The sequence below is a fragment of the Oreochromis aureus genome, linkage group 10 (genome assembly GCF_013358895.1).
Source record: "Oreochromis aureus strain Israel breed Guangdong linkage group 10, ZZ_aureus, whole genome shotgun sequence".
Taxonomy (NCBI): Eukaryota; Metazoa; Chordata; class Actinopteri; order Cichliformes; family Cichlidae; genus Oreochromis; species Oreochromis aureus.
The window spans coordinates 3,502,150-3,525,664 of NC_052951.1; the positions used below are offsets into that span (position 1 = coordinate 3,502,150).

General features: G+C 38.4%; 2 protein-coding genes across 3 annotated transcripts; both read right to left on the reverse strand.

Moving 5' to 3' along the window:
• Nucleotides 1-4,085: 4,085 nt before the first annotated feature.
• Nucleotides 4,086-13,640, reverse strand: tmprss2 (transmembrane serine protease 2). Of its 2 annotated transcripts, none has more exons than XM_031755863.2 (14): nt 12,652-13,640; nt 11,480-11,539; nt 11,111-11,261; nt 9,549-9,641; nt 9,305-9,421; nt 9,090-9,219; nt 8,410-8,526; nt 8,279-8,319; nt 7,816-7,984; nt 6,735-6,901; nt 6,535-6,630; nt 5,144-5,286; nt 4,906-5,058; nt 4,086-4,561 (listed from the first exon to the last, which is right to left on the reverse strand). In XM_031755863.2, the coding sequence occupies exons 2-14, from the start codon at nt 11,492-11,494 to the stop codon at nt 4,553-4,555; spliced, it is 1,401 nt and encodes a 466-aa protein (XP_031611723.1). In that variant the 5' UTR covers nt 11,495-11,539; nt 12,652-13,640; the 3' UTR covers nt 4,086-4,552. The 2 variants fall into 2 exon arrangements, with proteins under 2 accessions (XP_031611723.1, XP_031611724.1); XM_031755864.2 differs by lacking the exon at nt 12,652-13,640 and adding an exon at nt 11,870-11,963.
• A 146-nt stretch (nt 13,641-13,786) lies between these two features.
• Nucleotides 13,787-22,712, reverse strand: acat1 (acetyl-CoA acetyltransferase 1). The gene is made up of 12 exons (XM_031755861.2): nt 22,579-22,712; nt 19,511-19,558; nt 19,308-19,425; nt 19,032-19,127; nt 18,673-18,773; nt 18,304-18,447; nt 18,069-18,219; nt 17,882-17,977; nt 17,394-17,507; nt 16,622-16,686; nt 15,532-15,689; nt 13,787-14,181 (listed from the first exon to the last, which is right to left on the reverse strand). Exons 1-12 carry the CDS (start codon nt 22,627-22,629, stop codon nt 14,061-14,063), a joined length of 1,263 nt encoding a protein of 420 aa, XP_031611721.1. The 5' UTR covers nt 22,630-22,712; the 3' UTR covers nt 13,787-14,060.
• Nucleotides 22,713-23,515: the final 803 nt, after the last annotated feature.

Consider the following 23,515-nt stretch of genomic DNA (forward strand, 5'->3'; position numbering starts at 1 on the left):
TCCTTACCTGAAAATCTTGCAGTTTGAAAACAGTTTTTCTCCCAGTTTCACAGCCTCTGCTCGATCCACACTGACACCTGCTGGGCTTACGGGTAACGTAACACGTGACCATAGGCACACGCAGCGGAAGAAAGGCACTTAACTCAGTTTTTATAGATTTAATAATTGGTTACACATTTGTCATTTATGAAATGTCACATTTATACACCTCAAAAATCACTTCAATTTCGTTTAAAGTGTGTGATCGACTCATGCAACATATGTTGTTGATTAAAGTTGGTAACAGTAGCTACAACATGAAAAACATAAAAATGCTACCTACATAAATAAATGGATCTGTACTTTGTATTCATCAGTACAAAACCCCCCAAAACAAAACGATCCTTAAATTCTGATGCGCTCAGATTTCTTACAGTACAAGTTGAGACACAAACCCAGTTTTCTGGTATCTTTTGTACTGAGCACTGTTGATGAAAATAGAGCTCACATTTTATTAGTACGAACCTACAATAAATCAACATAAATGACATGACAACACCACTAGAAGTTATCACATCAGTTGATATACTCATTAACTCATAATAAACTGTAATAAACTGAGAGTTCATCTAAATCATCAGCTAATGACACAACTGCATGTTCTGTAAGACCTTTTAGTTTAAAATCTTATAATTAATGAACATGAAAGGGGCTAAAATACGGAAGCGTAGAGCTGCCACCCAGGCAAAAGAAAAATAGAAGTATATCACGTTATAACGTGAAAAGTTTATTGTTCTAACAAGATACTTTTCATGTTTGTACAACATAATATCACGTTATTACAATATGCATAATTATCACGTTCGTACAATATAATATTTATATATTCCACCTGCTCGCCTGACTACCATGGGACTCAGAGCCTTTAGTTGTTCTGCCCCGAGACTTTGGAATGCACTTCCACTTGCTCTACGGACCACACACTGTCTCACCTCTTTTAAATCACTACTCAAAACCCATCTGTTCAGAATTGCATACACCTGATCTGTCTTAGACCATTTTTACCTTGCTCAGTTTTTATATTTGCTTTTATGATTGTTTATGTCTAAATTTTATCTACCATGTTTGCTATATATACATCTTTTTTAACGTTTTTTATGGTATTGTTTATGTGCTACTGTAAGGTGACCTTGAGGGTCTGAAAGGCGCCTATAAATAAAATGTATTATTATTATTATTATTATTATTATTATTATTATTATTATTATTATTGTTAATCCACACAAGTCACAAGAAAATAAATTGCTTCTAAATCTAAATGTCTGCCAGGCAGATATCTATTTGTGAGTGACTTCTCCTCTGTGATCACTTGAACTGGAACATTTTCTAAATCATTAATTGTTATATCAGATCATTAACGACACAATGTTTACACTGTGTACAGTTAGGTCCATAATTTGTTGTACAAGGACACTTTGCTTATTATATGCATTTAAAAAAAAATAATTTATGTTTCCTCTGTGCACCAGTAAAGAGAAATTTGTGAAGTGCAGACTTCAAACATTTTGAATTAATTAGAATTAGAATAATTTTTATGTCTGACAGTCCTCTATTTTCATATACTCTAAGTTAACTGGATAATTGACTGGAAAACAGTTCCTGTTCCCTTCATTATTTCATAACAAATTAAACAGATGTAATATCTGAAGTTGATTCAAAGTGTTGAATCTGTCTTTTAGAGCATGTCATTATAATTTCAAATATGAGGCACAAAGAAAAAAAAGATCTAGCTGGTAAAGATCAAGCAATAATTTGATGTGAAGGCTGGACACGCAGGAGGGGATGTGGTGAGTATTTCATTTGGAATTTATTTAGCCACACAGCATTTTATGCATTTCATCTTTCTTACTGTCTGATAAGAACGTTTCTCGGAGTCAGATTCCATTAAAACGTACTCACAGAACAGAAATAAAAAGGATCGTATTAAAAGAGCGCAAAACGATGTAGAGTGACATATGTGAGAGTGACTGTGGCTGCCAGGAGAGGGCGCTATAGCACACATTAACTGTGTTTGTTTTAAGGATCTTTAGTTGTGCTGTCTTTACTGACACTGAATTCTGCTTGTAATTTCAACATGAAAGATGTGGTGATATATAACAAATAAGCTATTATTTAAAAATCGCTCAATATAATTATAATCGTATGTCACACTGCTTACTGTAGAATATAATACTGAAAATAGATTTGCAATAGTTTTAACATAAAATCACTCATCAGAAGAGATTTGCTTTTAAGAGAGAAGTTGACGCTAAAATGTCCATTTTTAAACAAACCCTTCTAAATATCTAAACTACTGAAAAACAATTTCAGAAATGTCACACAGAGTTTTGCAAAACATCAGGTGAAGGAAACAAACTGGTTTCCTGTTTCCTGATCCTTCCTGGAACGGTTCCAGGAAGGATCAGGAAACAGGAAATTTGCCTTGTATGCAGTGACACACCTTTTTCAAAAGTCTGCTTGTCAGTAAATGACTCATCATTGACTGTTTACTGGTAATAGCATCAACAAACATGATCAGCGTTGCAATAACGCACAGTTTCACAGTAATTATAACTTTCTTATGGGCAGTAAGTCTTTAAAACAAGATGACGCCGGTAACACAAAAATGGAATATTGTTAATCACAATTCCAAAAAACTTGGGTTGTAACATAAATAAAAACAGAATGCAGTGTTTTGCAAATCTCATTCTTATCTTATTTCAATTTAAAAGTTGAAACAGGGCCACGTTCACCGCTGTGCAGCATTAGCTCAGCATCAACAGTGGAGAAACATCTGGGAACTCAGGAGACCAGTTACCGGGCATTTGGGAGAGAATTTTGTTTGTTTTTTGTTTTTGTTTTTTTGTCTGATGTAGAATTCTAGCTGCTCAACAGTCTTGGGTCTCCTTTGTTATAAGTCTTGTTTTATGATGTGCCAAATGTTTTCAGTCGGTGAGAGGTTCTGGACTGTAGGCAGGGCAGTTAAGCAGCCAGACTCTTCTATGAAGCCATGATGTTGTAAGAGATGTGAGATATGGTTTAGCATTGTCTTACTGAAATATGCAAACAATTCCATTAAAAAAGACATCATCTGGATATGTTGCTCTAAAACCTGTATATATTTTTCAGAACTGATGGTGACTTTCCAGATGTGGAAGCTCGTATTTCAATAGGTAATTCTGCACCCCATACAATGAGTAAGCATTTTAATTGAGTCCTGATAACAAGATGCAGATAACAAGTATCTCTTCTCTTTAGTTTGGAAGTCATAGTTATGGTATCCAAATAAAAAGTCAGAAAAAAAATCAGTTCCACTTTGCTTCAGCCCAGGCGAGGACCTGGTGTCTCTGGATCACATGACTCCTTCTTTGCATGCTAGAGACCTGCATTAGTGGATGGCATGATGAACTGAATCAGGCATCAGGAATCACGCATGTCTTTAATGCACTGCCACCTGAGGGCCCAAAGGTCATGGACACGCAATATGCAAATTTTGTCCCAAATTCCTAAAATTTTTTGCCAGGTTATGAACTATGGTTATGTACTGTAGATACTCAAAGTCTTTATTTTGAAATGTATTCACATTTTATAGACAGTTTTTTGCAGATTGGGGAACCTCTGCCTATCTTTATAAGCGTGAGAAACCCTGCCTCTCTGCTCTTTTTAAACCCGATCATGTTACTGAAACGTGGCCAGTGCCGCTCAGTCTCTTCTTGCACCTAACCATTCTTTAGTATAGGACTTGGAAAAAAACATTATGTAAATATCATAGCTAAGACAGTGAAATGGAAAATAACAGCTAGTAGCTGAAAAAAACCTGTCTGTAGACAAGTGCCTTAGAACATGTGACAGTAATACACCATAAAACATTATGTGGAAACAGACTCCAGTGTGAGCACCGCTATCATCCACACAGAACACAATGTTCAGCTTAAAGTAAAATTAGTTTGAGTCCCTGTTAAAATCAGACACTTTAACTGTAACGGCATCTTCTCTGAGAGGTGTGGGGTACTCTCAGTGAGAAGCCAATAGGGGAAAAATTGGGGGGAAAAAATAACCATTTCAGAAAGTTTTACATTGGTCATATTTTATTTTGAAACAGTTATGAGATACAACTCTAGTGGAATTTATTACATAACGTTATGTGACTGTGAAAATTTGATTTCCTGGCTTTGACCTTGCTGTTCCACTTCAAGGACATCATACTTAGTTGAGGTGTGAGCCAAAAGCCACATGTATGAATTCATTTCATTGTATCAGGCATGGCATGGCAAGTTTCGTTAGCCAGGCAGAAGTAAGAAAAGCAAAGCTACATTTTTCTGTAGCACATCTATCACACAATGTGAATTTACAAAAAACAACTCTTTGCTGAAAATTAGTTTTATTGGACCAAATAATAGCTTTATTTTGTCCAAATGCAAGACATTCAGTGCATGCTGAAAACAAGAATATAAAAATGCTGATCATTCATTTTGTTGGTTGATTTTTGTTTTGCAAGTAACTCAAGTAGTTCCTTTCAATATTCACCGACGTCTCAGTTATTCTATGGAGGTAAAGAAGAAAAAGTATGATTAGATTTAGGGGGAAGAACAGATTCTCTTTTGTTCTCTTGGATGATTATTAATCATCAAATTATGTATCAGAGATGTATGATCCTTCATTCTTATCAGTAATCAAAGACACAACCTGAAAAACAGTCAAACATTCAAAGTCATGTGAAAAGTGCACAGAAGAGCACAGTACGCACAAATAAAGCACTGCTATGACTTTCTAGCTAAACTTACAAATATAAATGTATATTCTATGTGGCAGAGAAAATATGGGATAAACATTTGACACCACTGATTAATCAACAGATAATTTCACAGGACTTTATTGCATATGTACCTGTATTTTTTTGAATATCCAGTCAATAAAGAATGGTACATTGGCATAGACTCCTGGCTTGTTCTTCAAAGCACATCCATAACCCCAGCTAGTAGCTCCTGCCAGCCACCATCGATCTCCTTCTTTCACGACCAGGGGACCTCCACTGTCACCCTGCAGCACACAGAACCACAGACATATCTCAGGTTATACACGTATTGCTACATCTCAGAGTGTGTGACAGGGAGATCAGACTGACCTGACAGGAGTCAACTCCTCCCTGCAGTTTACCTGCACAGAACATGGTCTTGGTGACTTCACCATTTAATACTTCAGGTGCATTACAAGTGGCCCTGCTGTAAATGGTCACCTGGGCTTGATTCATTATGTTGGGGGATGGCCCTGGAAAAAGGATTATTCACAACGTTAACTCAGACAAACATGAAAGGCGGTCACACAATGAACTTTGTATTTCTTTTCTTTCTCGGTTGGAAAGAGCCTGTTCTGCTCACTAGCTTTAACATATCTGTAATAGTCTAAACAGTGATTATGTCTGTCTTTGTTGAAGATGCTGGTCAGTGTTACATGATTATATAAGAACTTACAATTAGAGATGCATCGATCAATTGGCCAGGACCGGAATCAACTAATTTCCAGTGACTTGGGTCATTTGAGCCAGCCTTTTGGACTTAATGGTGTTTTGTGATTTCTTTGTGTGTAATATTTTGGTTTTCTTTTTGGGCTATGTTTAGTTTCCATGTTGTCTTGTCGAGATGCCTTGTCTCCCCTTCCTGTGTGTCTTTCCATGTTTCCTCAGCCCGTCATGTCTCTCTCTCGTGTTCCTTCGCTCCCTCTCTCATTTGCCTTGCCTCCTGTCAAGCTCATGTGTCAGTCTATGTCATGTGTCAGTCTATGTCTCGGTGTTTCCTGTTTTATTTTGATAGTCTCACTGTCCATGTTCGGTGTGTTTAGTTTTGCTTCCCCTGTGGCGTCACGCTCATTCGTATCAGCTGTGTTCCCCATGTGTTTCCACTTTCCTCATTGCTGTTCTGTGTATTTAAGTCCTCTGTCTTTGTTTATTGTTGGGTCATCTACTTGTTTACCCGTGTCTGGTCATCTCTTCATGCTCATGTTCTGTAGTTTTCCCACGCTCCCTGTGCTTAGATCTTTGTTTAGTTTTTCCTCAATTTAGGTTTTTAGTTAGTTTTTCTATGTGTCCAACCAACTGAATTTACCACAGGTGGACACCATGCAAGTTGTAGAAACATCTGGCAAGTCATCAGTGGAAACAGGATGCATTTAATTTACTTATGTTATTATTTATCTCTGGTCATAGCAGATGGCCCCGCCCCTACCTGAGCCTGGTTCTGCTGGAGGTTTCTTCCTGTTAAAAGGGAGTTTTTCCTTCCCACTGTCACCATAGTGCTTGCTTACAGAGGGTCATGTGATTGTTGGAGTTTCCCTGTATTGTATTAAACATTTGCTGCTATATAAATGGTGCTATAGAAATACAATTGAATTACATTTTGGGTGTTATGGTGAAGGCTGTGAGTACCTATGTACGTGTTATGTTTTTGTTTTTTATGTTTAAAATTCTCCATTAAACTATACACTGAAGGTTTGACATATTCAGTTATGGTTTTGCCTCACCTGTTGACTGCAATGCTCCCCATCCTGTGATCCATGCTTGACGATTACCAGAAAGGTTCAGGTCAACATTGGGGAGACACACCGGCCGAACTTTATCTGAGGTATAAACATGTATCACCTTAGAGTGCTGGATTTGCAATAACATCATCACAGTAACATTGAAATGAACATGTGAATTTAACTACTTTAACTTTACTTACTGTTAAAAGTCAGAGGTGTATAAAGCTTTAGGAGAGCAATGTCATAATCATTAGTTCTTGTGTCAAAATCTTTATGGTTGATGATTTTCTGAACTCCTCCGCCATTAAACATCTTATTCAAGTTCACGTCCCCATAGTATACCGTCCACAATGAAGGAGAAGAGTAACTGCCAAGGAAAACACAAGGTGAAATGGGCATGGTGGATTTATTAAATATTAGTCAAAAGTGGATAACACTGTAGATAAAAGATGAACACGAGGTCACTATTGATCCATTATGAATGCTCCACTTGAGTGGAGGACTCGACAACTGATAGTTGGAGACTCGACATAAAAAGTAAAGGTGGCTCTTGCTGAGAAATTGAGGACACTGTACGGTAACGACTTGGCAGTTCCAGCCTCTAAGTCTTACACAGTTTTATCATCTAATTGAATATATGGTTGTTAAAGCTGCGTGGCCAAACCTTACTTGAAGTAAGATAGTTAATGTTAATGTCTTCTATGGGATAAACACAGTAAGTGAACCTGTTGTCGAAAAGGAGACAAACCTACTAAACTTGCACAACACGTCGCGTGCTTCACTGCTATCAGTGACACAGTAACCTTTCGACCAACATATGAATAAATATATTGCAATAAAGTAAAATTCCCATGTATCCTGTGTAGGCACACTCTAAGTCATTAAGCTGTAAATATGACACACACAGGTAGTTCTTTGAATCAGGATTACTTCCGTCAAGGGGATCATGTTTTTGCTATTGCTTGTGTCCATGTGTCCTCTGTTCGTGTTAACATGATAGCTTGAAAAGTTTTGAATAAATTCTAATAACACTAGGTAGAGGTGGGTAAGGTCATATTAATATTCCATTAAAATATGGCTTATATCTACCAAGGACTTCAAGGTCATAAATTATCTGTAAAACTATTGCCTTGGCGGAAGTTTGTAGAGTGCTTCTTGTTATGCGTGTTAAGATACTGAAATGAATAAGCAGGTCAGTATCAAATGAAACACACAGCTTCACAGCACAATGACATGTTCATGTAGAATGGGTGAAAGAAAGCAGAGAATAGAAGCTCTCACTATTCAAAGCAGTGTGCAGCAGACAGGATCCAGTATGGGCTGATAATGGAGCCTCCGCAGCTGTGTCGACCCGAAACCCGGAGGCTGACCTGCCATGGCCAGGCTCCATTTACAGCCTCTGTGCCACCCACAATACGACTGCTCGGAGCTGCTGAACTCTTGCCACATTCTGAGGACAGAGGAGCTCAATATTACTTTCACTGACCTTCAAGCTTCTGTAAACACCTTTCCAATTCAGACGCTGTAGCATCAGACAGATGGACAGACTAAATTATTACATTGATGTATGATCAATCATCCAATCACTCTGGACGTAGCGTTTTCAGAGTGAGAAATACTACATCACTCATCCAAGTGACGAAATGCTTCTTGCACTGAAAACACGGCGTCCAGATAAACAGAATCAAATTTTGAGGATTTACATTATTATTTCACGTATGTCACAGTGAACACAGTAGCTTACCAATACACTGAAGTGTGACAGCATTGGAGAAGCACAGTAAGCTGCAAAGTGAAAGGATGAAAAAACAGCACATTTTATAAATGCTGTGGTGTGTATGAATTGATCACTCAGTGATATGTGGTTGTGTATACCTGTGAGTGAGCTGTGACTGTATTAGTGAGCCACTACTACTTCCGGACTTCAGCCTCATATATCCATTGGAGGCCAAAGCACCTGCACTGGTTTGGCTGTAGGCAAAATAATCATCTCTGTGGGACACATACAGAGGCACATGTGACGACGAGACCAGCAGACCGTACTCATACATGCACATGCATGTCATGCAAGGACATTCCCTCTGAGTTAGAACTTTGAAAAATATGTACTAATCAATACTGCACGTTTGTCATTTCAAAGGAATATTAGTTGTTGTCTCAGTGGGTGGAGAAACTAAGTACATTCATTGTTTTTCACAGGTAAGCAGTAGCTCTGTGCAGCTAAAAGAAAAAAACACTATATCACCCAAGTATCATACAGGCCCCCGGGTGTAAAATTACAAAATGATTCTCATATTTAAGGAACCTGTTGAATTTTTTCTCAAGCCCAAAAGGGCTGAGGAGTTACAGTAATGTGACCCGCACATGGTTATTTCAAAATCATATCTATTATATCTAATCAAAGAAAATATTTTGTATGTAAATTTTTTTTAAATGCTTTAATTTGGAAATTATTAGGGGTCCAGTAGCAATATAAATCATAAGTCATGTAATATGAGTGAGGTTTTTACACCACACATTGCAAAAGTGTGTCAGTGGGAAAGGACAATGAGCACCTGCTGTAACCAATCTGTCTGCACACAGTTCTTCCATAGTTATTATCCCAGTTGTCAGCACACACGGGCATCCAGGTCTGGCTGCTTGATGAATAACTCTCCAGCATGGAGTTGGCCCCTTGGAGGCGAACTGTGAAACATCAAGTCTATTAAAAAATAGATTTGTACACTAAATAACTGTGTGGAAGACTGAGACGCTGATTTGAATGCCTTACAGCACTGAGATTCATCCTCTTCATCTGGACAGTCAATGATTCCATCACACCACCGGGTATGGCTCAGACACATCCCACCTTTTCCACACGACTTCCCCAGTAGACACTGGTAGTATACTGTGAGCACATGCATTTACTACTGTGTACCTCATATATACAAGAGCATGCAGAATCATGCCACATTACAATACTTAAATTATAAAAATAATTTTATGCAGCTGCAACAGTCTTCAAGTCAACTTACGGAAGTACCACAGCAAGAGTCCGAGCACTGCCAGGATAACAGTCACACACAGAAATGCACCCAGGATGTACTTCCAGTGACATTTCTTTCTTCCTGAAGGCCAAGATTAAAAAAAGACAATTCTCTATCAATTTGTAAAAATTCATGGAAAAACTGTTGATTTGGGACACAGACACTATCTCTACTTAAGATTAGGCTTCAAACTTTCCTTTTTGATAAAGCACATAGTTAGTGCTGGATCAGGTGACCCTGAATCCTCCCTTAGTTATGCTGCAATAGGTGTAGGCTGCTGGGGGATTCCCATGATGCACTGAGTATTTCTTCTTCAGTCACCTTTCTCACTCACTATGTGTTAATAGACCTCTCTACACTGAATAATAATTGGTATTAATCTCTGTCGTTCTTCCACAGCATGTCTTTATCCTGTCTTCCTTCTCTCACCCCAACCGGTCGCAGCAGATGGCCCCGCCCCTCCCTGAGCCTGGTTCTGCTGGAGGTTTCTTCCTGTTAAAAGGGAGTTTTTCCTTCCCCAAAACACATACAGTTTTTCTCTGTATGTGTTAATGTAGGGTCTACCTTACAATATAAAGCACCTTGAGGTGACTGTTGTTGTGATTTGGAGCTGTATTAATGTATAACTATCCCAATCATTAATGTGCAGTCACAAACAAGACACAGCTGCAGTGAGTTTGCCCATGCTTTAGAAATCTAAACAGCCACTGTGATGACAGATGACAATTGTGATATTATAATAATGTAAACCATAAAACAGTCAACAAGAAGCAATAAACCTCTACCAAAGAAGAGTCATAAACATAGCTAACTTACTTTGTGGCTCATATAAACATTGTAAACCAAAATTCTTGAAGTAAATAAACACATCATTTACTTTTTCTTTTCTTTTGCTTTTAACATCTTCTAACTTTTTTTAGAGTTTATTTTTATTGAGTTTATGAAACTAAAGCATTTCAATTAATATGAATAGTTTCTGCATTGCACTATATAAGTAAACTTTATGCAAAAGTATAACTCCACTCTGTGTTTTATTGTTTTGTTTTGTATGTCTTTTATAGTTTGCAACTCTCTATGAATGCAGTCATATTCAGAAAGGTGTGTCTGGAAAGTTCAGTGTCCGCGTTCTGAAATTTGTGAGTATCTAGTGGTTAGGAGGAAGTTACAGTTACCTATTTTATGCTGCATATTAAAATTTGCACAATATTTAACTTGTGGAAACACTGTAAAACTCTTCAAGTTTATCGACTTTAAAAATCAGTTAATCAATAAATTCATCAGTTGATGTAACAGTCACCACAGCTTTTTTGCCTGCCAACTTTTAGACAACAACATTTTAAAACTATTTTAGCCACGTCTTGTCTCTCTAGAAAAGAGTCTGTTGAAACTGTATTCATTTGAACAGGGAAATAATTATTTAGGTTAAATTAGTATGTGTGGATTTAAAATGTGGAACAAAAATAAGTTAATGATTCTGTGAATGTGCAATAGATATTTCCAGATGGACATTTGCCAAGTGACAACCTTGGTCAAATCAAATATTCCAGTACCTTTTGTTTGCCTTGGATTAGCTGGTATTCCGGGTGTTGAAGTATAATACTGGTTGATGGAGGAATGGCTGGGGATCTGCTCTGTTACAGAATATGGAGGACTATATTCTTCATGTTTAAACACTTGGTTGTCATACATGGGACCATTCGCCTGGAGATATACAGACAAAAAAAAATAGATGAATTTATTTGCTCTACCTGTCATTGAGGTAATCATTTCATCAGCATCGGTTTGTTAGATTCAGTTATAAAATTGAGATATCAGATCGAGCCTATGATTGTATATGTATGTTCAGTCAAATGACAACCTGAGAATAACGTCTGAGGTGTTTCAAAAATGCTACCTTTCTACTGTGAAACTGACCTTACCTGATTATTATTCATAGTGAAACTGGTTTTACAGCCTGAAGAAGAGGAACTCTGTCAAACCTGAGAAGTGATGTGCAAAATTTAAAAACATTTAAATACTAGTTGTTAGGTGCCACACAGGTATAAAAACAAAACATTCATACATCTTTGCAGATTTGTATTTTTTCATTAAACTGGACAGCTTGGCCCCACAATAAGAAGCTAAAGAAATAACACACACATATTAAAATGAAACAGAAATTCTTCTTTACACTTTTCTGTTATTCACAAATAAGAGTTAAACTGAATAGAGAACATTTTTGAATGAATACTTCCTCATCTTACTTTGGTATGAAGGTATCATGTGATCCAGGACAGCTAAATTACTTAGAATTATTTACTAGTTCTCACCTTGAAAGTTTCCTTCAGTTCTCTGACTCTGTTACCGCACTCATTTGTTTCTCTCTCCTTCTGTCTCATTTTCTTTCTCGCCTCAAATGTAATCAACAGCCAGAGTCACGCCCTTTCCCACTGTGTGTGCGCAACCAGCACGTGGTGCTCAAGTGGATTTACACACAATTGGGTAAAAAAATGACAGGTGCAAAGAATATGGACATATCTTACTATCTTAATTCACATGTGCATATTCCAGTTCGTGTACGTGTAATCAGATTTGTGTGTGCGTAGAAAAATCTGTATGTGTGTGTGTCCATGTCTGTTCTGTGAGTATGAATGGTTCAAAAGTATTAAAGCTCAAATCTCTATAAAAAACAACAACAACACACAAATCACAAGTTACAATCATCCAGTTTTACTTTTTTTTTTTCATGTAACTTTTGCTACAAACACACAAATCTCCACACAGACTGAAATACACACGTTTGTATTGAGACAAATGTAAACAAATGCTTTTGATACAATACCAGTCCCATTACAAAGCACCATCCTTCAGTACGGATGAAAGACAGTGTTCTATATACATTTCTGAGAGGTTTGCAGATTGGTGTAACAATCCTGTGCATCTCATACAAGCTTAAGTTTTGCATAAGGGACATGTGTTGGTAATCAAAGCTCCATCTCCTACCAGTCTTCACAGCTTTACTCTGGGGCCTAATAAGATTCTACTATATTCTGCCAACAATAACATGAAGAAGATTAAAAATGGGGTGAAAAGGTGTAATATATACACTTACATTAAGTGTAAATCTCGGTCCTGTCAAAGCAAAGAGTTCCCTCAGTTTAATTTGTGACGTCTATATAAGTGGACTTTAAAAAGCAATGGACAAAGGACTTTCAGACCCTGTTAATATTTAACTCTATGAATGTGCCAACTGTCAGGAAACGCAAAATAGGTAAAGACAGATGACGGTCACGAAGGACACGGGGGAGGTACATAATGTCTAAATGACACAATCACAACCTTAAACAGACTTTGAAAGGGTGTGAGGATAATGAGGGATCATCGAGTACAAGCTAATTAGAGGAAACAAAACATCCTGCATAAAGCTAACCACTCATTGCACTCTCCTTCCCCCGGTTTTGATGAAACTTACCTTTACCGAGCAGCATATCCTGACTAGGTGTTCACCCACAGGGGTAAAACATGATACATTTCCAGCAACACTACACTTAAACCACACCCCACAAACATGAGTCCACTAAACTCTATGGGCGAATTATGTCTAAACACATGGATTAACTTATGAATATTTACCAATGCTTCAGCCATCAAAAATGGTATCTGTCTAGCATCTTTTTTGTCATACTATTCCACATATAATGTAATATTTGAAAAAACCCAAAAAGAAATGATTAAATAAATAGAAACAAGAGGAGTCTATAAAGATTCTAATGCTATTCTTGGAAAGGCAAAACTTCTTCGGCACCACAGTGCATTCAGATTCCTTCTGGACAGTCACTTTTCATGGGGCCAGTTTTACATTCTTCTCTTAATATAAATAATAAAGTCTAATTCATGTTTCATCATTACAGACAAATGTTTGTTTCCCACCTTCAGAACTTTTTAAAGATTGAGCAGGGAATATTTAAGAAGAGGGAAAAGTGCAGTTCTTATAATAAGAGGCAAACTGATCCTTTAACCCCCAATTTCAAAAGGTTAAAAAGACATTGGCTGTATTATCTGCAACAGCTAACAGAGCACAGTCAATGTTATCGCTTACCTCTGGCACCTTATGTATCCAGTGTAACAACTTAACTTGAGGAAGTTAGTTGCGGCATCTAGTGGCTAGTTTGAAAAACAACACAAACTGGTAATTGTAGTATTACCCAGTAAATACACACGCTCACAACAGACCAATAACAAGTCAGTGCTTTCAAAAAACTATTTATTTAACCAGAGTTAAATGTTACTCTATTTTTTGCACAAGACGTGTTCTCAAGCAAGAGGAGTGTTTTATACACTGGAGTCATGATGTCACAGGAATCCCGTGTTGCTGTTTGCTAAGGCCGCTGACATTAACGTAACAGATTCTTTCTTCACAATTAACAGGAGCTTATAGATGTGAGAGTCCTTTGGAACCAGCAGACAGTCACTGCACAGTTCAACAAACTCAAAGGAACAGAAGCTTCTTGCCAGGTCTCCTTACAGCTTCTGGATCAGAACAGAAGAAGCTCCACCACCTCCATTGCAGATGCCCGCCAGCCCGTACTGACCAGACTTCAGGTTGTGCACCATGTGACCCACAATTCTTGCACCAGACATCCTGACAGAGGAAAGAGAAATGGAGGGCAATATTATTCACTTTCTTTTCCACTGTAGTTTTAAAAAGCCATGGCGTACTACAAAAGTGCACAGAAATCAAACATTCTCACAGTGCCTGCCGTCTCAGTGCTTTGAGTGATACACATGCTGACTGATGAAGCAGCGCCGATTCCAGAAGATTTGTATGTCATGATTAGGCTCATGTCACCAGTAACAGTTAAGAATTTAACAAATTCAAATGCACAATATGCATTCAAATAAAGCATATGGTTGTAAATTACATTAATAGAATTTATTTTCTTTATCATTTCATTCGTGGGTGTAGGAGCCATGTTTTGTGTTGTTACCTTATGTGTGCCAGTCGGGGTCACATTTTGTGTTTTACAGTATGGTGTGTTTATGGGACTGTATTTAAGGTAGGCACACGTAATTAGTGTCAGATGTTGTTTGGTCAGAAAAAGCAAACAGTTTGTGACCGCTGTGCTGTTGTGATTTATGATAAATGACGTTGGATAAAGAGAACTGTCGAACAACAAATACAACCGATGGAATGCAATAAAGATGTTAAATGGACAAGGTCAGTATGGCTGGAGTTATTGGATTGTGGCAAATTTCATTCATAACAGTGGCATCACGTCAGCCCCGCCATCGAACACCTTGGCGGCTTCAAGCGTAGGCTGAGCCTGCCATGAATAGTCATTTCGGGAATGATTAATTTGGACTGTTCTTTTTCCAGAGTGGAATGATTTTTCGGAGATTTTCTTTAATGACTTTCAATAAATTGGGTAAACAGGTTTGAATTTATTTTGGATTTTCTCTCATCTATACATGTTTAATACTATATATACAGGCTCAAATATATACATACACACCTATTTATATTGGTTAAATGTCTCTTAGCAAGTTAATCTCGGCCATGGCACTTTTGGTAGCCATCGACAAGCTTCTAGAATGATTCAGACTGGACATTTGAGCACACTTCTTTGCAGAATTTGTAGAGTTAATTTAAATTAAGTGGTTTGTTGGCACAGAGCTGGCTTTTTAAGCATAGTCAACAAAGTCTCAATTGCTAAGGTCAGTGCTTAGAGAATATGCACACACCTGTGGTTAAGCATTGCTCCAGTTAAATAATTAACTCTGACAAAGCCAAAAACGTTAGCAGGGCTGTGACACGTCTTACTTGCCAGGTTTCTTGTTTGCAAAGAGAAACAGTTATGATGTATTGTTTGCAATATTATGGGCCACGTCTGAATATTTCAGACAAATGTAAACATATTTACTAGAAAAAAATACTTTTGAGAAGAACCAGATGAGTTAAAGCCAAGTTGTAACATTTTGTTGTGTCACCTACCCAATGGGGTGTCCCAGTGACACAGCTCCCCCGTTAATGTTGACTTTTGCTGGGTCGATGTTCAGCATCTTGATGTTAGCCAGCACAACCACGCTAAAGGCCTCATTGATCTCCCACATGGCAATATCATCGTTCTTCAGCCCCGCTGCATCCAGCACCTGACAGACACACAGACACGGGTCTAAATAATTATTATATTATGCTTTTGTACATACTTTGAATTTAACCTAAAAATATAAATATGAACAATCTTTAGTAATCACAAAACAAATATAACCCAGGTAAATACGACATGCAGTTTCCAAATGATAATGTCATTGTGTTGTTGTGTCACCCTTTGCAGCAAGAAGCACGATCAAGCATTTGTGATAACTGACGATGAGCCTTTCAGATTGGACTGGGAGGAATTCTTTGTTCACCTTTTGTCTCCCAAGTCCACAGAATATTTTCCCAAATCATCAAGATAGTTTTTTGAAAAATGGGAGTTTGTGTTCATTTTGGTCAGCAGTGGTTTCCTCCTTAGAACTCTCCCATTTTTGTTCAGGCTTATTCTTATTCTTGAATTATGTAATCTTGACTGGAACAAGTGAGGCCTGCAGTTCTTTAGATGCTATTCTGGGTTCTTTAGTGACCTACACGAGTTGTTGATGTGCTCTGGCAGTCCTCATCTTATTGCTCCTTGCACACAGGGGCAGATACCAGTCCTGATGATGCTTTAAGGACCTTCTACGGCCCAGTCCAGCTATCCTAAAGTAACTGCCTGTCTGTTTGAATCTCCATGCTCTTGAAATTGTGCTGGGAGACACAGAAAGCCTTCTGTCAATGGCAGATGTCGATGTGTCATCCTGTCAGAGTTGGTCTACCTGTGCAACCTCTGTAGGGTCCAAGTATTGCCTCATACTACTAAAAGCATAAGGTGATACAGAGACTGGCCTAATAGAGGACTAGTCTCATCAAACTAGTGAAAAAATAGAAAAGATGAGGAGGGAAAAACTGTTGGTGGCGTGTTTTTGGGGGTTGTGTCATTGTTGCCCCATTGTTGCAACATTATTAGAAAATGTAAGTGCCAGACTACATGCTCATAACCCACCTTTGGTACAGCAAATGCAGGAGCAATGGGGAAATCAATGGGTGCAACTGCAGCATCGGCAAAAGCTGTGTAAAAGAAATCAGAGAATGTACAGATATATATGAACTGTTTGGCAACCAAAAGTCATCCAAAGATATTCTACGCAGGAAACAGTTTCATTTCAAAAGTAGTTCATTTTACCACTTGATATAAACAAATGCTGAAGAACTGGTGTCAGATTCAAATGGCTGCAGTGAAAACCATCAACTCAACAAAGCCAGCTAACGGTTTTACAACAGAAGATTTTTTATGACAGATTTTTGCTACTTTAATGAAGATAGTTGGACAGATACCACTGGAACAAATGATGGTCAAATGTATCAAGTCAGCATCCACCCAGTTCTTTTCACTTTATAAAGGTCCAACTATTTGGAGCCATTCGGCCTTTGGGTTTGCAATAACGCTCTTTTAACGACGCCTCTAACGAATATCAGTGCTTAAACTTATTTGCTGTTTTCTTGTGATTTTAAATGCTCTGAGAAAAGCATAAAAAAAAAGAGAGCAGTCAATGTGGTTCTGCCAGAGGTTTCTTCCTGTTAAATGTTTTTCTTTCCCCACTGTCACCAAATACTTGATCATATGGTGTCAGGTAATTGTTGGGGTTTTACACTGTCTTTTTGTTTTTATCCAGCAGTATCGACTGGCACTGCCTCCTTCTTCACCTTGTGAGTGCGAACCAAGAACAAGCCAACAATAAAGCTCTCCATGAAGCAAGCGTCCACGAAAAACTTACAAACAACCCTGGCCAGTGGAGTCACACTGAGTCTTTTTGCTGCATCTGCTGTCATTAAAACAAGAGCTGCAGCTCCGTCGTTCAGTGTGCTGGCATTGGCTGCTGTCACCGTGCCTGAAAACAGCAAAATAAAAAAAACAACAAGAGACGCATCAAAATAAATTACACCTTTAATAACGCACAGATGAGCAACCACATTACTGTTATTAACATTTCTTGTAGCAGCAGAACAACTTGTATAAAATATTTTAAGTTATTTTAATAAAAACATATTTATGTGTGAGTCTATCTATAAAACACACCTGATTCCCACAGCATTTTGATCACGCCCAGTACGCACTGTATTTGTCTGATGTTACACTTCTTATTTAAAAACAATAAAGAAAATCGAATTTTTAATCTTTTTGTTTTATTTTAATTAGTGTTAAAGTGCAAGAAGAATGTGGCTGCTTCGCACAGCTTCGGGTTGCTCTATAACTCATCGTTACCGTTCTCTTTCTGGAACACAGCCCTCAGTTTGGGGACTTTGCTGAAGTCGACCCGTCTCCACTCCTCATCCTCAGACACCACCACATCAGGTTTGCCTGCAAAACCCCATCAACAACATTAGCTATGCAATAACACTAATTAAAGTCACTGGGCCAAGATAAACATGGTATTCCCATCTTCCTGTACCTTTCTGGGGAATAGTAACAGGTACTATCTCCTTTGCCAGCACACCGGCCTCATGCGCTGCTCTGCTGCGGCTATAAGAGTTGATGGCGTACGCATCCTGCTCCTCTCTGCTGATTTTGCAGTTCTTGGCTGTGTTTTCTGCACAGTTACCCTGTAAGAGAGCAACAATATTATAATGCTCTAAATGCATACAGGCCTTATAATTTTCCAACATTAAGTAGAACATGAGGATCACCATGTGGAATTTGTTGTAGACATCAGTGAGTCCGTCCTTCACAATGAGGTCTTCCATCCTCACTCCTCCGTAGGATGGGGTCTCTCTTGCCATGACATAAGGTACATTGGACATGCTCTCCATGCCTCCTGCCACCATCACATCCTAAGTCACACATGTAGAACTATAGTCAGAGTAATTTGCATTACAAAGCCGGAATAGCCCATTATAAACAAAAGTTTCTTTCAGTCCTGATAAACACATGCATTTATGCATTTATCAGGATCACATCTGTGATGGAGTACTAGCATGACAGCAAAAGATGCAATATTTGAGAAGAATCTGCACTCCGTGTTTTGTTACACCTTGCATATTTAATGCTGATAATACCTGGTGTCCACACATTAGACTCTGAGCTGCCATCATGATGGACTTCATTCCAGAGGCACAGACTTTGTTGATGGTTGTTGCTGGTGTGCTGAGGGTCAGTCCTGTAGAGGCAATCAGAGACATCATTCTTACTAAAACAGAAATTAGATGAAGACATCTTCTCACAAGCTCTGGATTCTGCTTGGATGCACATTTGAAACTGCAGCAAATTTGCCTCCAATGTCAACAACAGATAATATTCAAAAAACAGTGTTTAGCTCAAGAAATTGGGAATACTTCATATTGCAGACTCAAAAATATCCCTCAAGGCAGCACAGATGTATCAATATTGTGGGTTAAATATAACTGAGTGGTCATACCTGCTCCAAGCAAGGCCTGTCGTGTGGGGGCCTGTCCTTCGCCAGCCTGAAGCACATTGCCCATGTAGACTTCCTTCACTTCTTCCGGAGCAATTCCTAGACACAAAGGCAACGTACTGAACGTGCACAGCTACCTCAGTTTCGATGCAGCCCTGTTCCCACTCGTGAGAGACAGATACTCAACCTATTGTTTGGACACAGCACCAGCTGATGTTGATCTAGCAACAGAGGAAAGTGGATCCCTCCAAGCAGTGAAAGTGAAGTGGCCGAACATACCTGCTTTGTCAATGGCCCCCTTGATGGCAATAGAGCCCAGTTTGGTGGCTGGAACTGAAGCTAGGCTGCCTTTGAAGGATCCCATTGGAGTGCGGACTGCGCTGACAATGACGACTTCCTAAGACCATACATTTAGTGTATATATGTTATTGCGCTCTACAGATGATTAACTGTCAGTGCAGGCTCTCAGTGATAGTACTTACATTGAGGGAAGGATGAGATGTGTAGGTTCTCGACAGATACTTGTGAACCTACAGTGACAAGATCATAAATGTTATAAATAATAAGTGAACATAAGTATTCAGCTGATATAATGCCTATGACAGGTGTCTGACCTTTGTTAGTCCAACAGAATTTGTGGGTCTGATGGACCCAACACATTTAGGGGATTTTTTTATCCAATACAACCATAACAATGTATCTAACAGTACTTAACAGATGTTTATTTTACCCCAAGTCCAAGTAATACAGACCATATATATGGTTAATATTTGGTCATTTACGTCTATTGAAGCCCATTTATGAATAAAATGCTGTTTGATTTTTGGTCATAAAATGTAATAGAAATAGAAAAATGAATCAAATATAAAAGGCAGCAAACTGTCATCACTACTGACATTTATATCTTTCAACAGACTGACAGTTCATCTACAAGCAGCCTTTTTGTGCTAGCCTATACAACAGTGTGTGTTACATATGTACTACTTGCTGTCCACCTCTGACACACACATTGCAGCTTGTCTTTCTGTTGCTACGGATCAAATCAGGGAACATCAACTGACACTGGTACATTTGTAGATGGGATCTAGGATGAAGAGTAAAAATCAGCTTTGATGCCCTCCACAAGATGGACCACCATTTGTCTTGGCCCTGGTTGCACCATGCTACCAGCCAAGCTGAATGGCTCACTCTTGGGCGAGGACACTATTCAGTCTCATAATTTTTGATATCCAGGAGTTTGCTTTAGAGCAGGTGTTCAGTGTCAAACTGATGGTGCTGCTTTAGCTCACCTGGCTGAGGAAGTGACCAACGTACGGAATTTAGAGCCCCAGATCATTTATTGTGTGTTATACCCCTTCACTCTCGCCCTGCCCTGATGTCTACGTTCTGCACTGTTCTATCCAATAAAGGCAAAATGACTCATGTTCTGAAAACTCTTCCTATCTGTTATCTTCCAAATTTTCTCTCTTGTCTAAAAGTCCTGAAATTCCCCAATCAGAGAATCCTTTCAACGATATGGAGAATTACAAGAACGCGGGAACAGGCAGATGAAGGTGACTGAAATGTTTGAACCTTGTTTGGAAAAAGCAGGAGCAGAAACACAAAATACACATGTACGCACACATACACAGACACACAATAAAAGAACACCACGTAGTAGAAACGGGCAAGGTGAGGTTTTGTGAAACACTAAAACGTTCAAATGTATTGAGGCTTTAAAACTTTCTGACACCCGTCTCCACCGTGACATCTGCTGGCCACTTTTAACTATTGTCACATTCTCATAATCCTATTTTGTGAAACAATAACACAGGCAGGTGCTGCACAAGTCTAAATAAGGGCACTTGTTATATCAGGCTATTGATAATTATGATAACAGTATGTGCTATTGTGGCTAAATCCCACACAAACAGGGAAAGAAAAACATTGAGACAACAAGACAACAAGCTGTGACTGTAAAGAGCAGAGTACTTCACTTAAACCAATTTATAGAATTAAACATACTGACAAACGAGGGCTATATTGATTGTGACAGCCACACAGGTTTTCAGCTTTCAGACTGAGTTGGCCTGGTTTTTTCCCTCCAAGTCACCTCCTCAGCTTTGTAAAAAAAAAAAAAAAAAAAAGAGTTTGGATGTGTTTAGTTGATGTTTTAGTAGTCTGACACTTTCCATCATCAGGTTTGTTCCACACTGCCAAACAAAGCTGGAAGCAGCTCTGATGTTTTAGATACCTTTTTGAATCTAAGCAAACACAACACAGTTAAGAGGTTGCTCCTGAACTTTTGCAACGTGTCAGTCTGAGTCTGCGGTTTGGATTAGACTGAAATTGCATCTACATGCAGCTCTCCTGTTTGCTATGACACATTTACACCGAGAGAATTAGTGGGAATAAAAAAAGAAAGAGAAGTTTTTCTTTGTTTGTTGAGGGCAGGGACTCATTTGTAATGACAATTATTAACAACTAGTAACAAATAATATCATTTTATAGTAATAGCACAACAATTCTTTAATTTTTATTGGTTTCATTACCACAGTCAAAATGATGAGTTTCTGAATGCGCAGGATGTTAAACTGTGTGTGAAGCCACTTGATGCAGCAAATATAATTTTCTGTTAAAAGTAGAAAAACTTGCATAAGCAAGTAATAATTCCAGTAAAATCATATTATTCAATTACACTTTCTGGTGTTTTAGTGAATGAATACTCTATATTAGTCTCCACAATCCACAGCATAAATAACAATGAGAGATCTCGTATTAATTTTCTTACATGTGCACGTGCCCGTTTGTCTTGATTAAAAACATTGACTTAATAATTACAAGCACCAGCGCACATGACTCCATCCCGGGGAAAAAACAAACAAACAAACAAACAACCTGTCCAGAAGCAGCAGCTAAGCCATCTGTCATAACTGGGGCGAAACGTGTCAAGCACGATTACAGTGCGAGATCATTAAAAATGGGTTATTTTATATGTTCTTCACAGAAAATTAGCCGTTGTTGAAATAATGATAAATCTGAATAACTTTACGTTTACTAAACAATGAAAAGGTGTCCCACAGACCCGAACATCACACGTTAGAATCAAGCTCTAGAATAAAACTGTCACCGTGAAAAATATGTTGGATATGATAATAAAGGCAGGTATTCAGGTAATATCAGCTGCCTAATGAAGTGACAGGAGCTAGAGTTTCAATGGTACTCTTTGCGGGCGCTTTGAGTTCTAACTAAGCTAGCTGCAGCTGCTGCTGTAACTAGCCTGTTTTGGTATCAACTAGTCCTTTCTGGTACACCGTCGAATGTATTGAAGCCAGTAAAGCATACTACTACTGCTTCTTTAAAGTACTCTGACCAACCAGCTACAAGTACAGTATGTTTTCAGGTGTTTGCATTACTTTAACTTGCCAAGGACGCTACTCACACACACAGAGAAAGGTTAGCACAGCTACTTGAAGTTAACCAGGGCCCTGTGCTGCCAGCCTAGCCTTCCTGTGCCTTACAACAACATGACCACAAACCTAAGCTGACAATTTCACACCCCATCACTTACCAGACGTTTACAGATTTGAGCGTGCATGGTTAAAAGTCCATTGGATGACATTTTGGACTGAGACACAGAACTGACTAACGCTTCACCTTCAGTAGCGCACGAATAAACGCATCAGCCAATCACAGGAGGAGGTGTGCTTCCTACGTCATCATTGGCTAAGCATTGTAGTTATTGTAGTTTCATCCACAACATCCAACGCGCATTGCTTAAATAAAATATATTGGGTTATATATATATTTTACGATCAACACACAATAATCACATGTACGTTGATAATTTTTAAAAAAAATTATAAATAAATATTTTATTTTACAGTATTTCACAGGTTCCTGTTTATTGTTTATTCATTTAAGTGCCAATAGGAAACTTTTCTGCTTAATGAAGAAAATGTTGATCGTACAACATAATGGCTGTAGAATATAAATTGATTCTCTCATGGTCCAGGGACTTTGAGTTAGTATTTTGAGTTTTGTGTGAGGTTTGGGTTCTTGTATTTAAGTCTGGGGTGTGTGTATTACAAGTGCATTGCTATTTTCTCTCGTCATATATTTTGTCCTCTGTAGTCTATTTATCTTCTGTTTCCCCAAGCATGTCCCCATGTCTGACTGGTCCCTCTGTATCCTGTCTCTGTCTTCCTTTTTGTCTGTGTCAAGTTGGTATGTCTCAGTCTGTGTCTCAGTGTTGGTTTTCTGTTTTATTTTGATAGTCCCTCATCATATGTATTACGTTCAGTTTCACTAGTGTCAGCTGTTTTCCCACCTGTTCCCTCTTCCGTTTTTATCTTGTGTCTGTATATATTGCCTGCATCTTTCTCCCTCTCTGTTCTTTGTTGTGTTTTCACTCATCGCCTCACTCCTTATGTTTTGTTTCCTTGCTTCCAGTATGCATTTTTTGTCTGGCAAGAAAGTACAAAGAAGAAATCAAAGAAGAGGGAGGT

What these genes read in the sequence shown, in the direction of transcription:
- tmprss2 (XM_031755863.2), bottom strand. An exon ending in CAGTCACAGCTCACTCACAG is followed by an intron (nt 8,320 to 8,409) that starts GTATACACAACC and finishes TTCACTTTGCAG; the next exon opens with CTTACTGTGCTTCTCCAATG. An exon ending in TGTCACACTTCAGTGTATTG is followed by an intron (nt 7,985 to 8,278) that starts GTAAGCTACTGT and finishes CTCTGTCCTCAG; the next exon opens with AATGTGGCAAGAGTTCAGCA.
- acat1 (XM_031755861.2), bottom strand. Translation starts at nt 22,629, where the DNA reads ATGTCATCCAATGGACTTTTAACCATGCACGCTCAAATCTGTAAACGT. An exon ending in TGTTACTATTCCCCAGAAAG is followed by an intron (nt 17,978 to 18,068) that starts GTACAGGAAGAT and finishes GGGGTTTTGCAG; the next exon opens with GCAAACCTGATGTGGTGGTG. An exon ending in TCACTGGGACACCCCATTGG is followed by an intron (nt 14,182 to 15,531) that starts GTAGGTGACACA and finishes TTCCTCTGTCAG; the next exon opens with GATGTCTGGTGCAAGAATTG.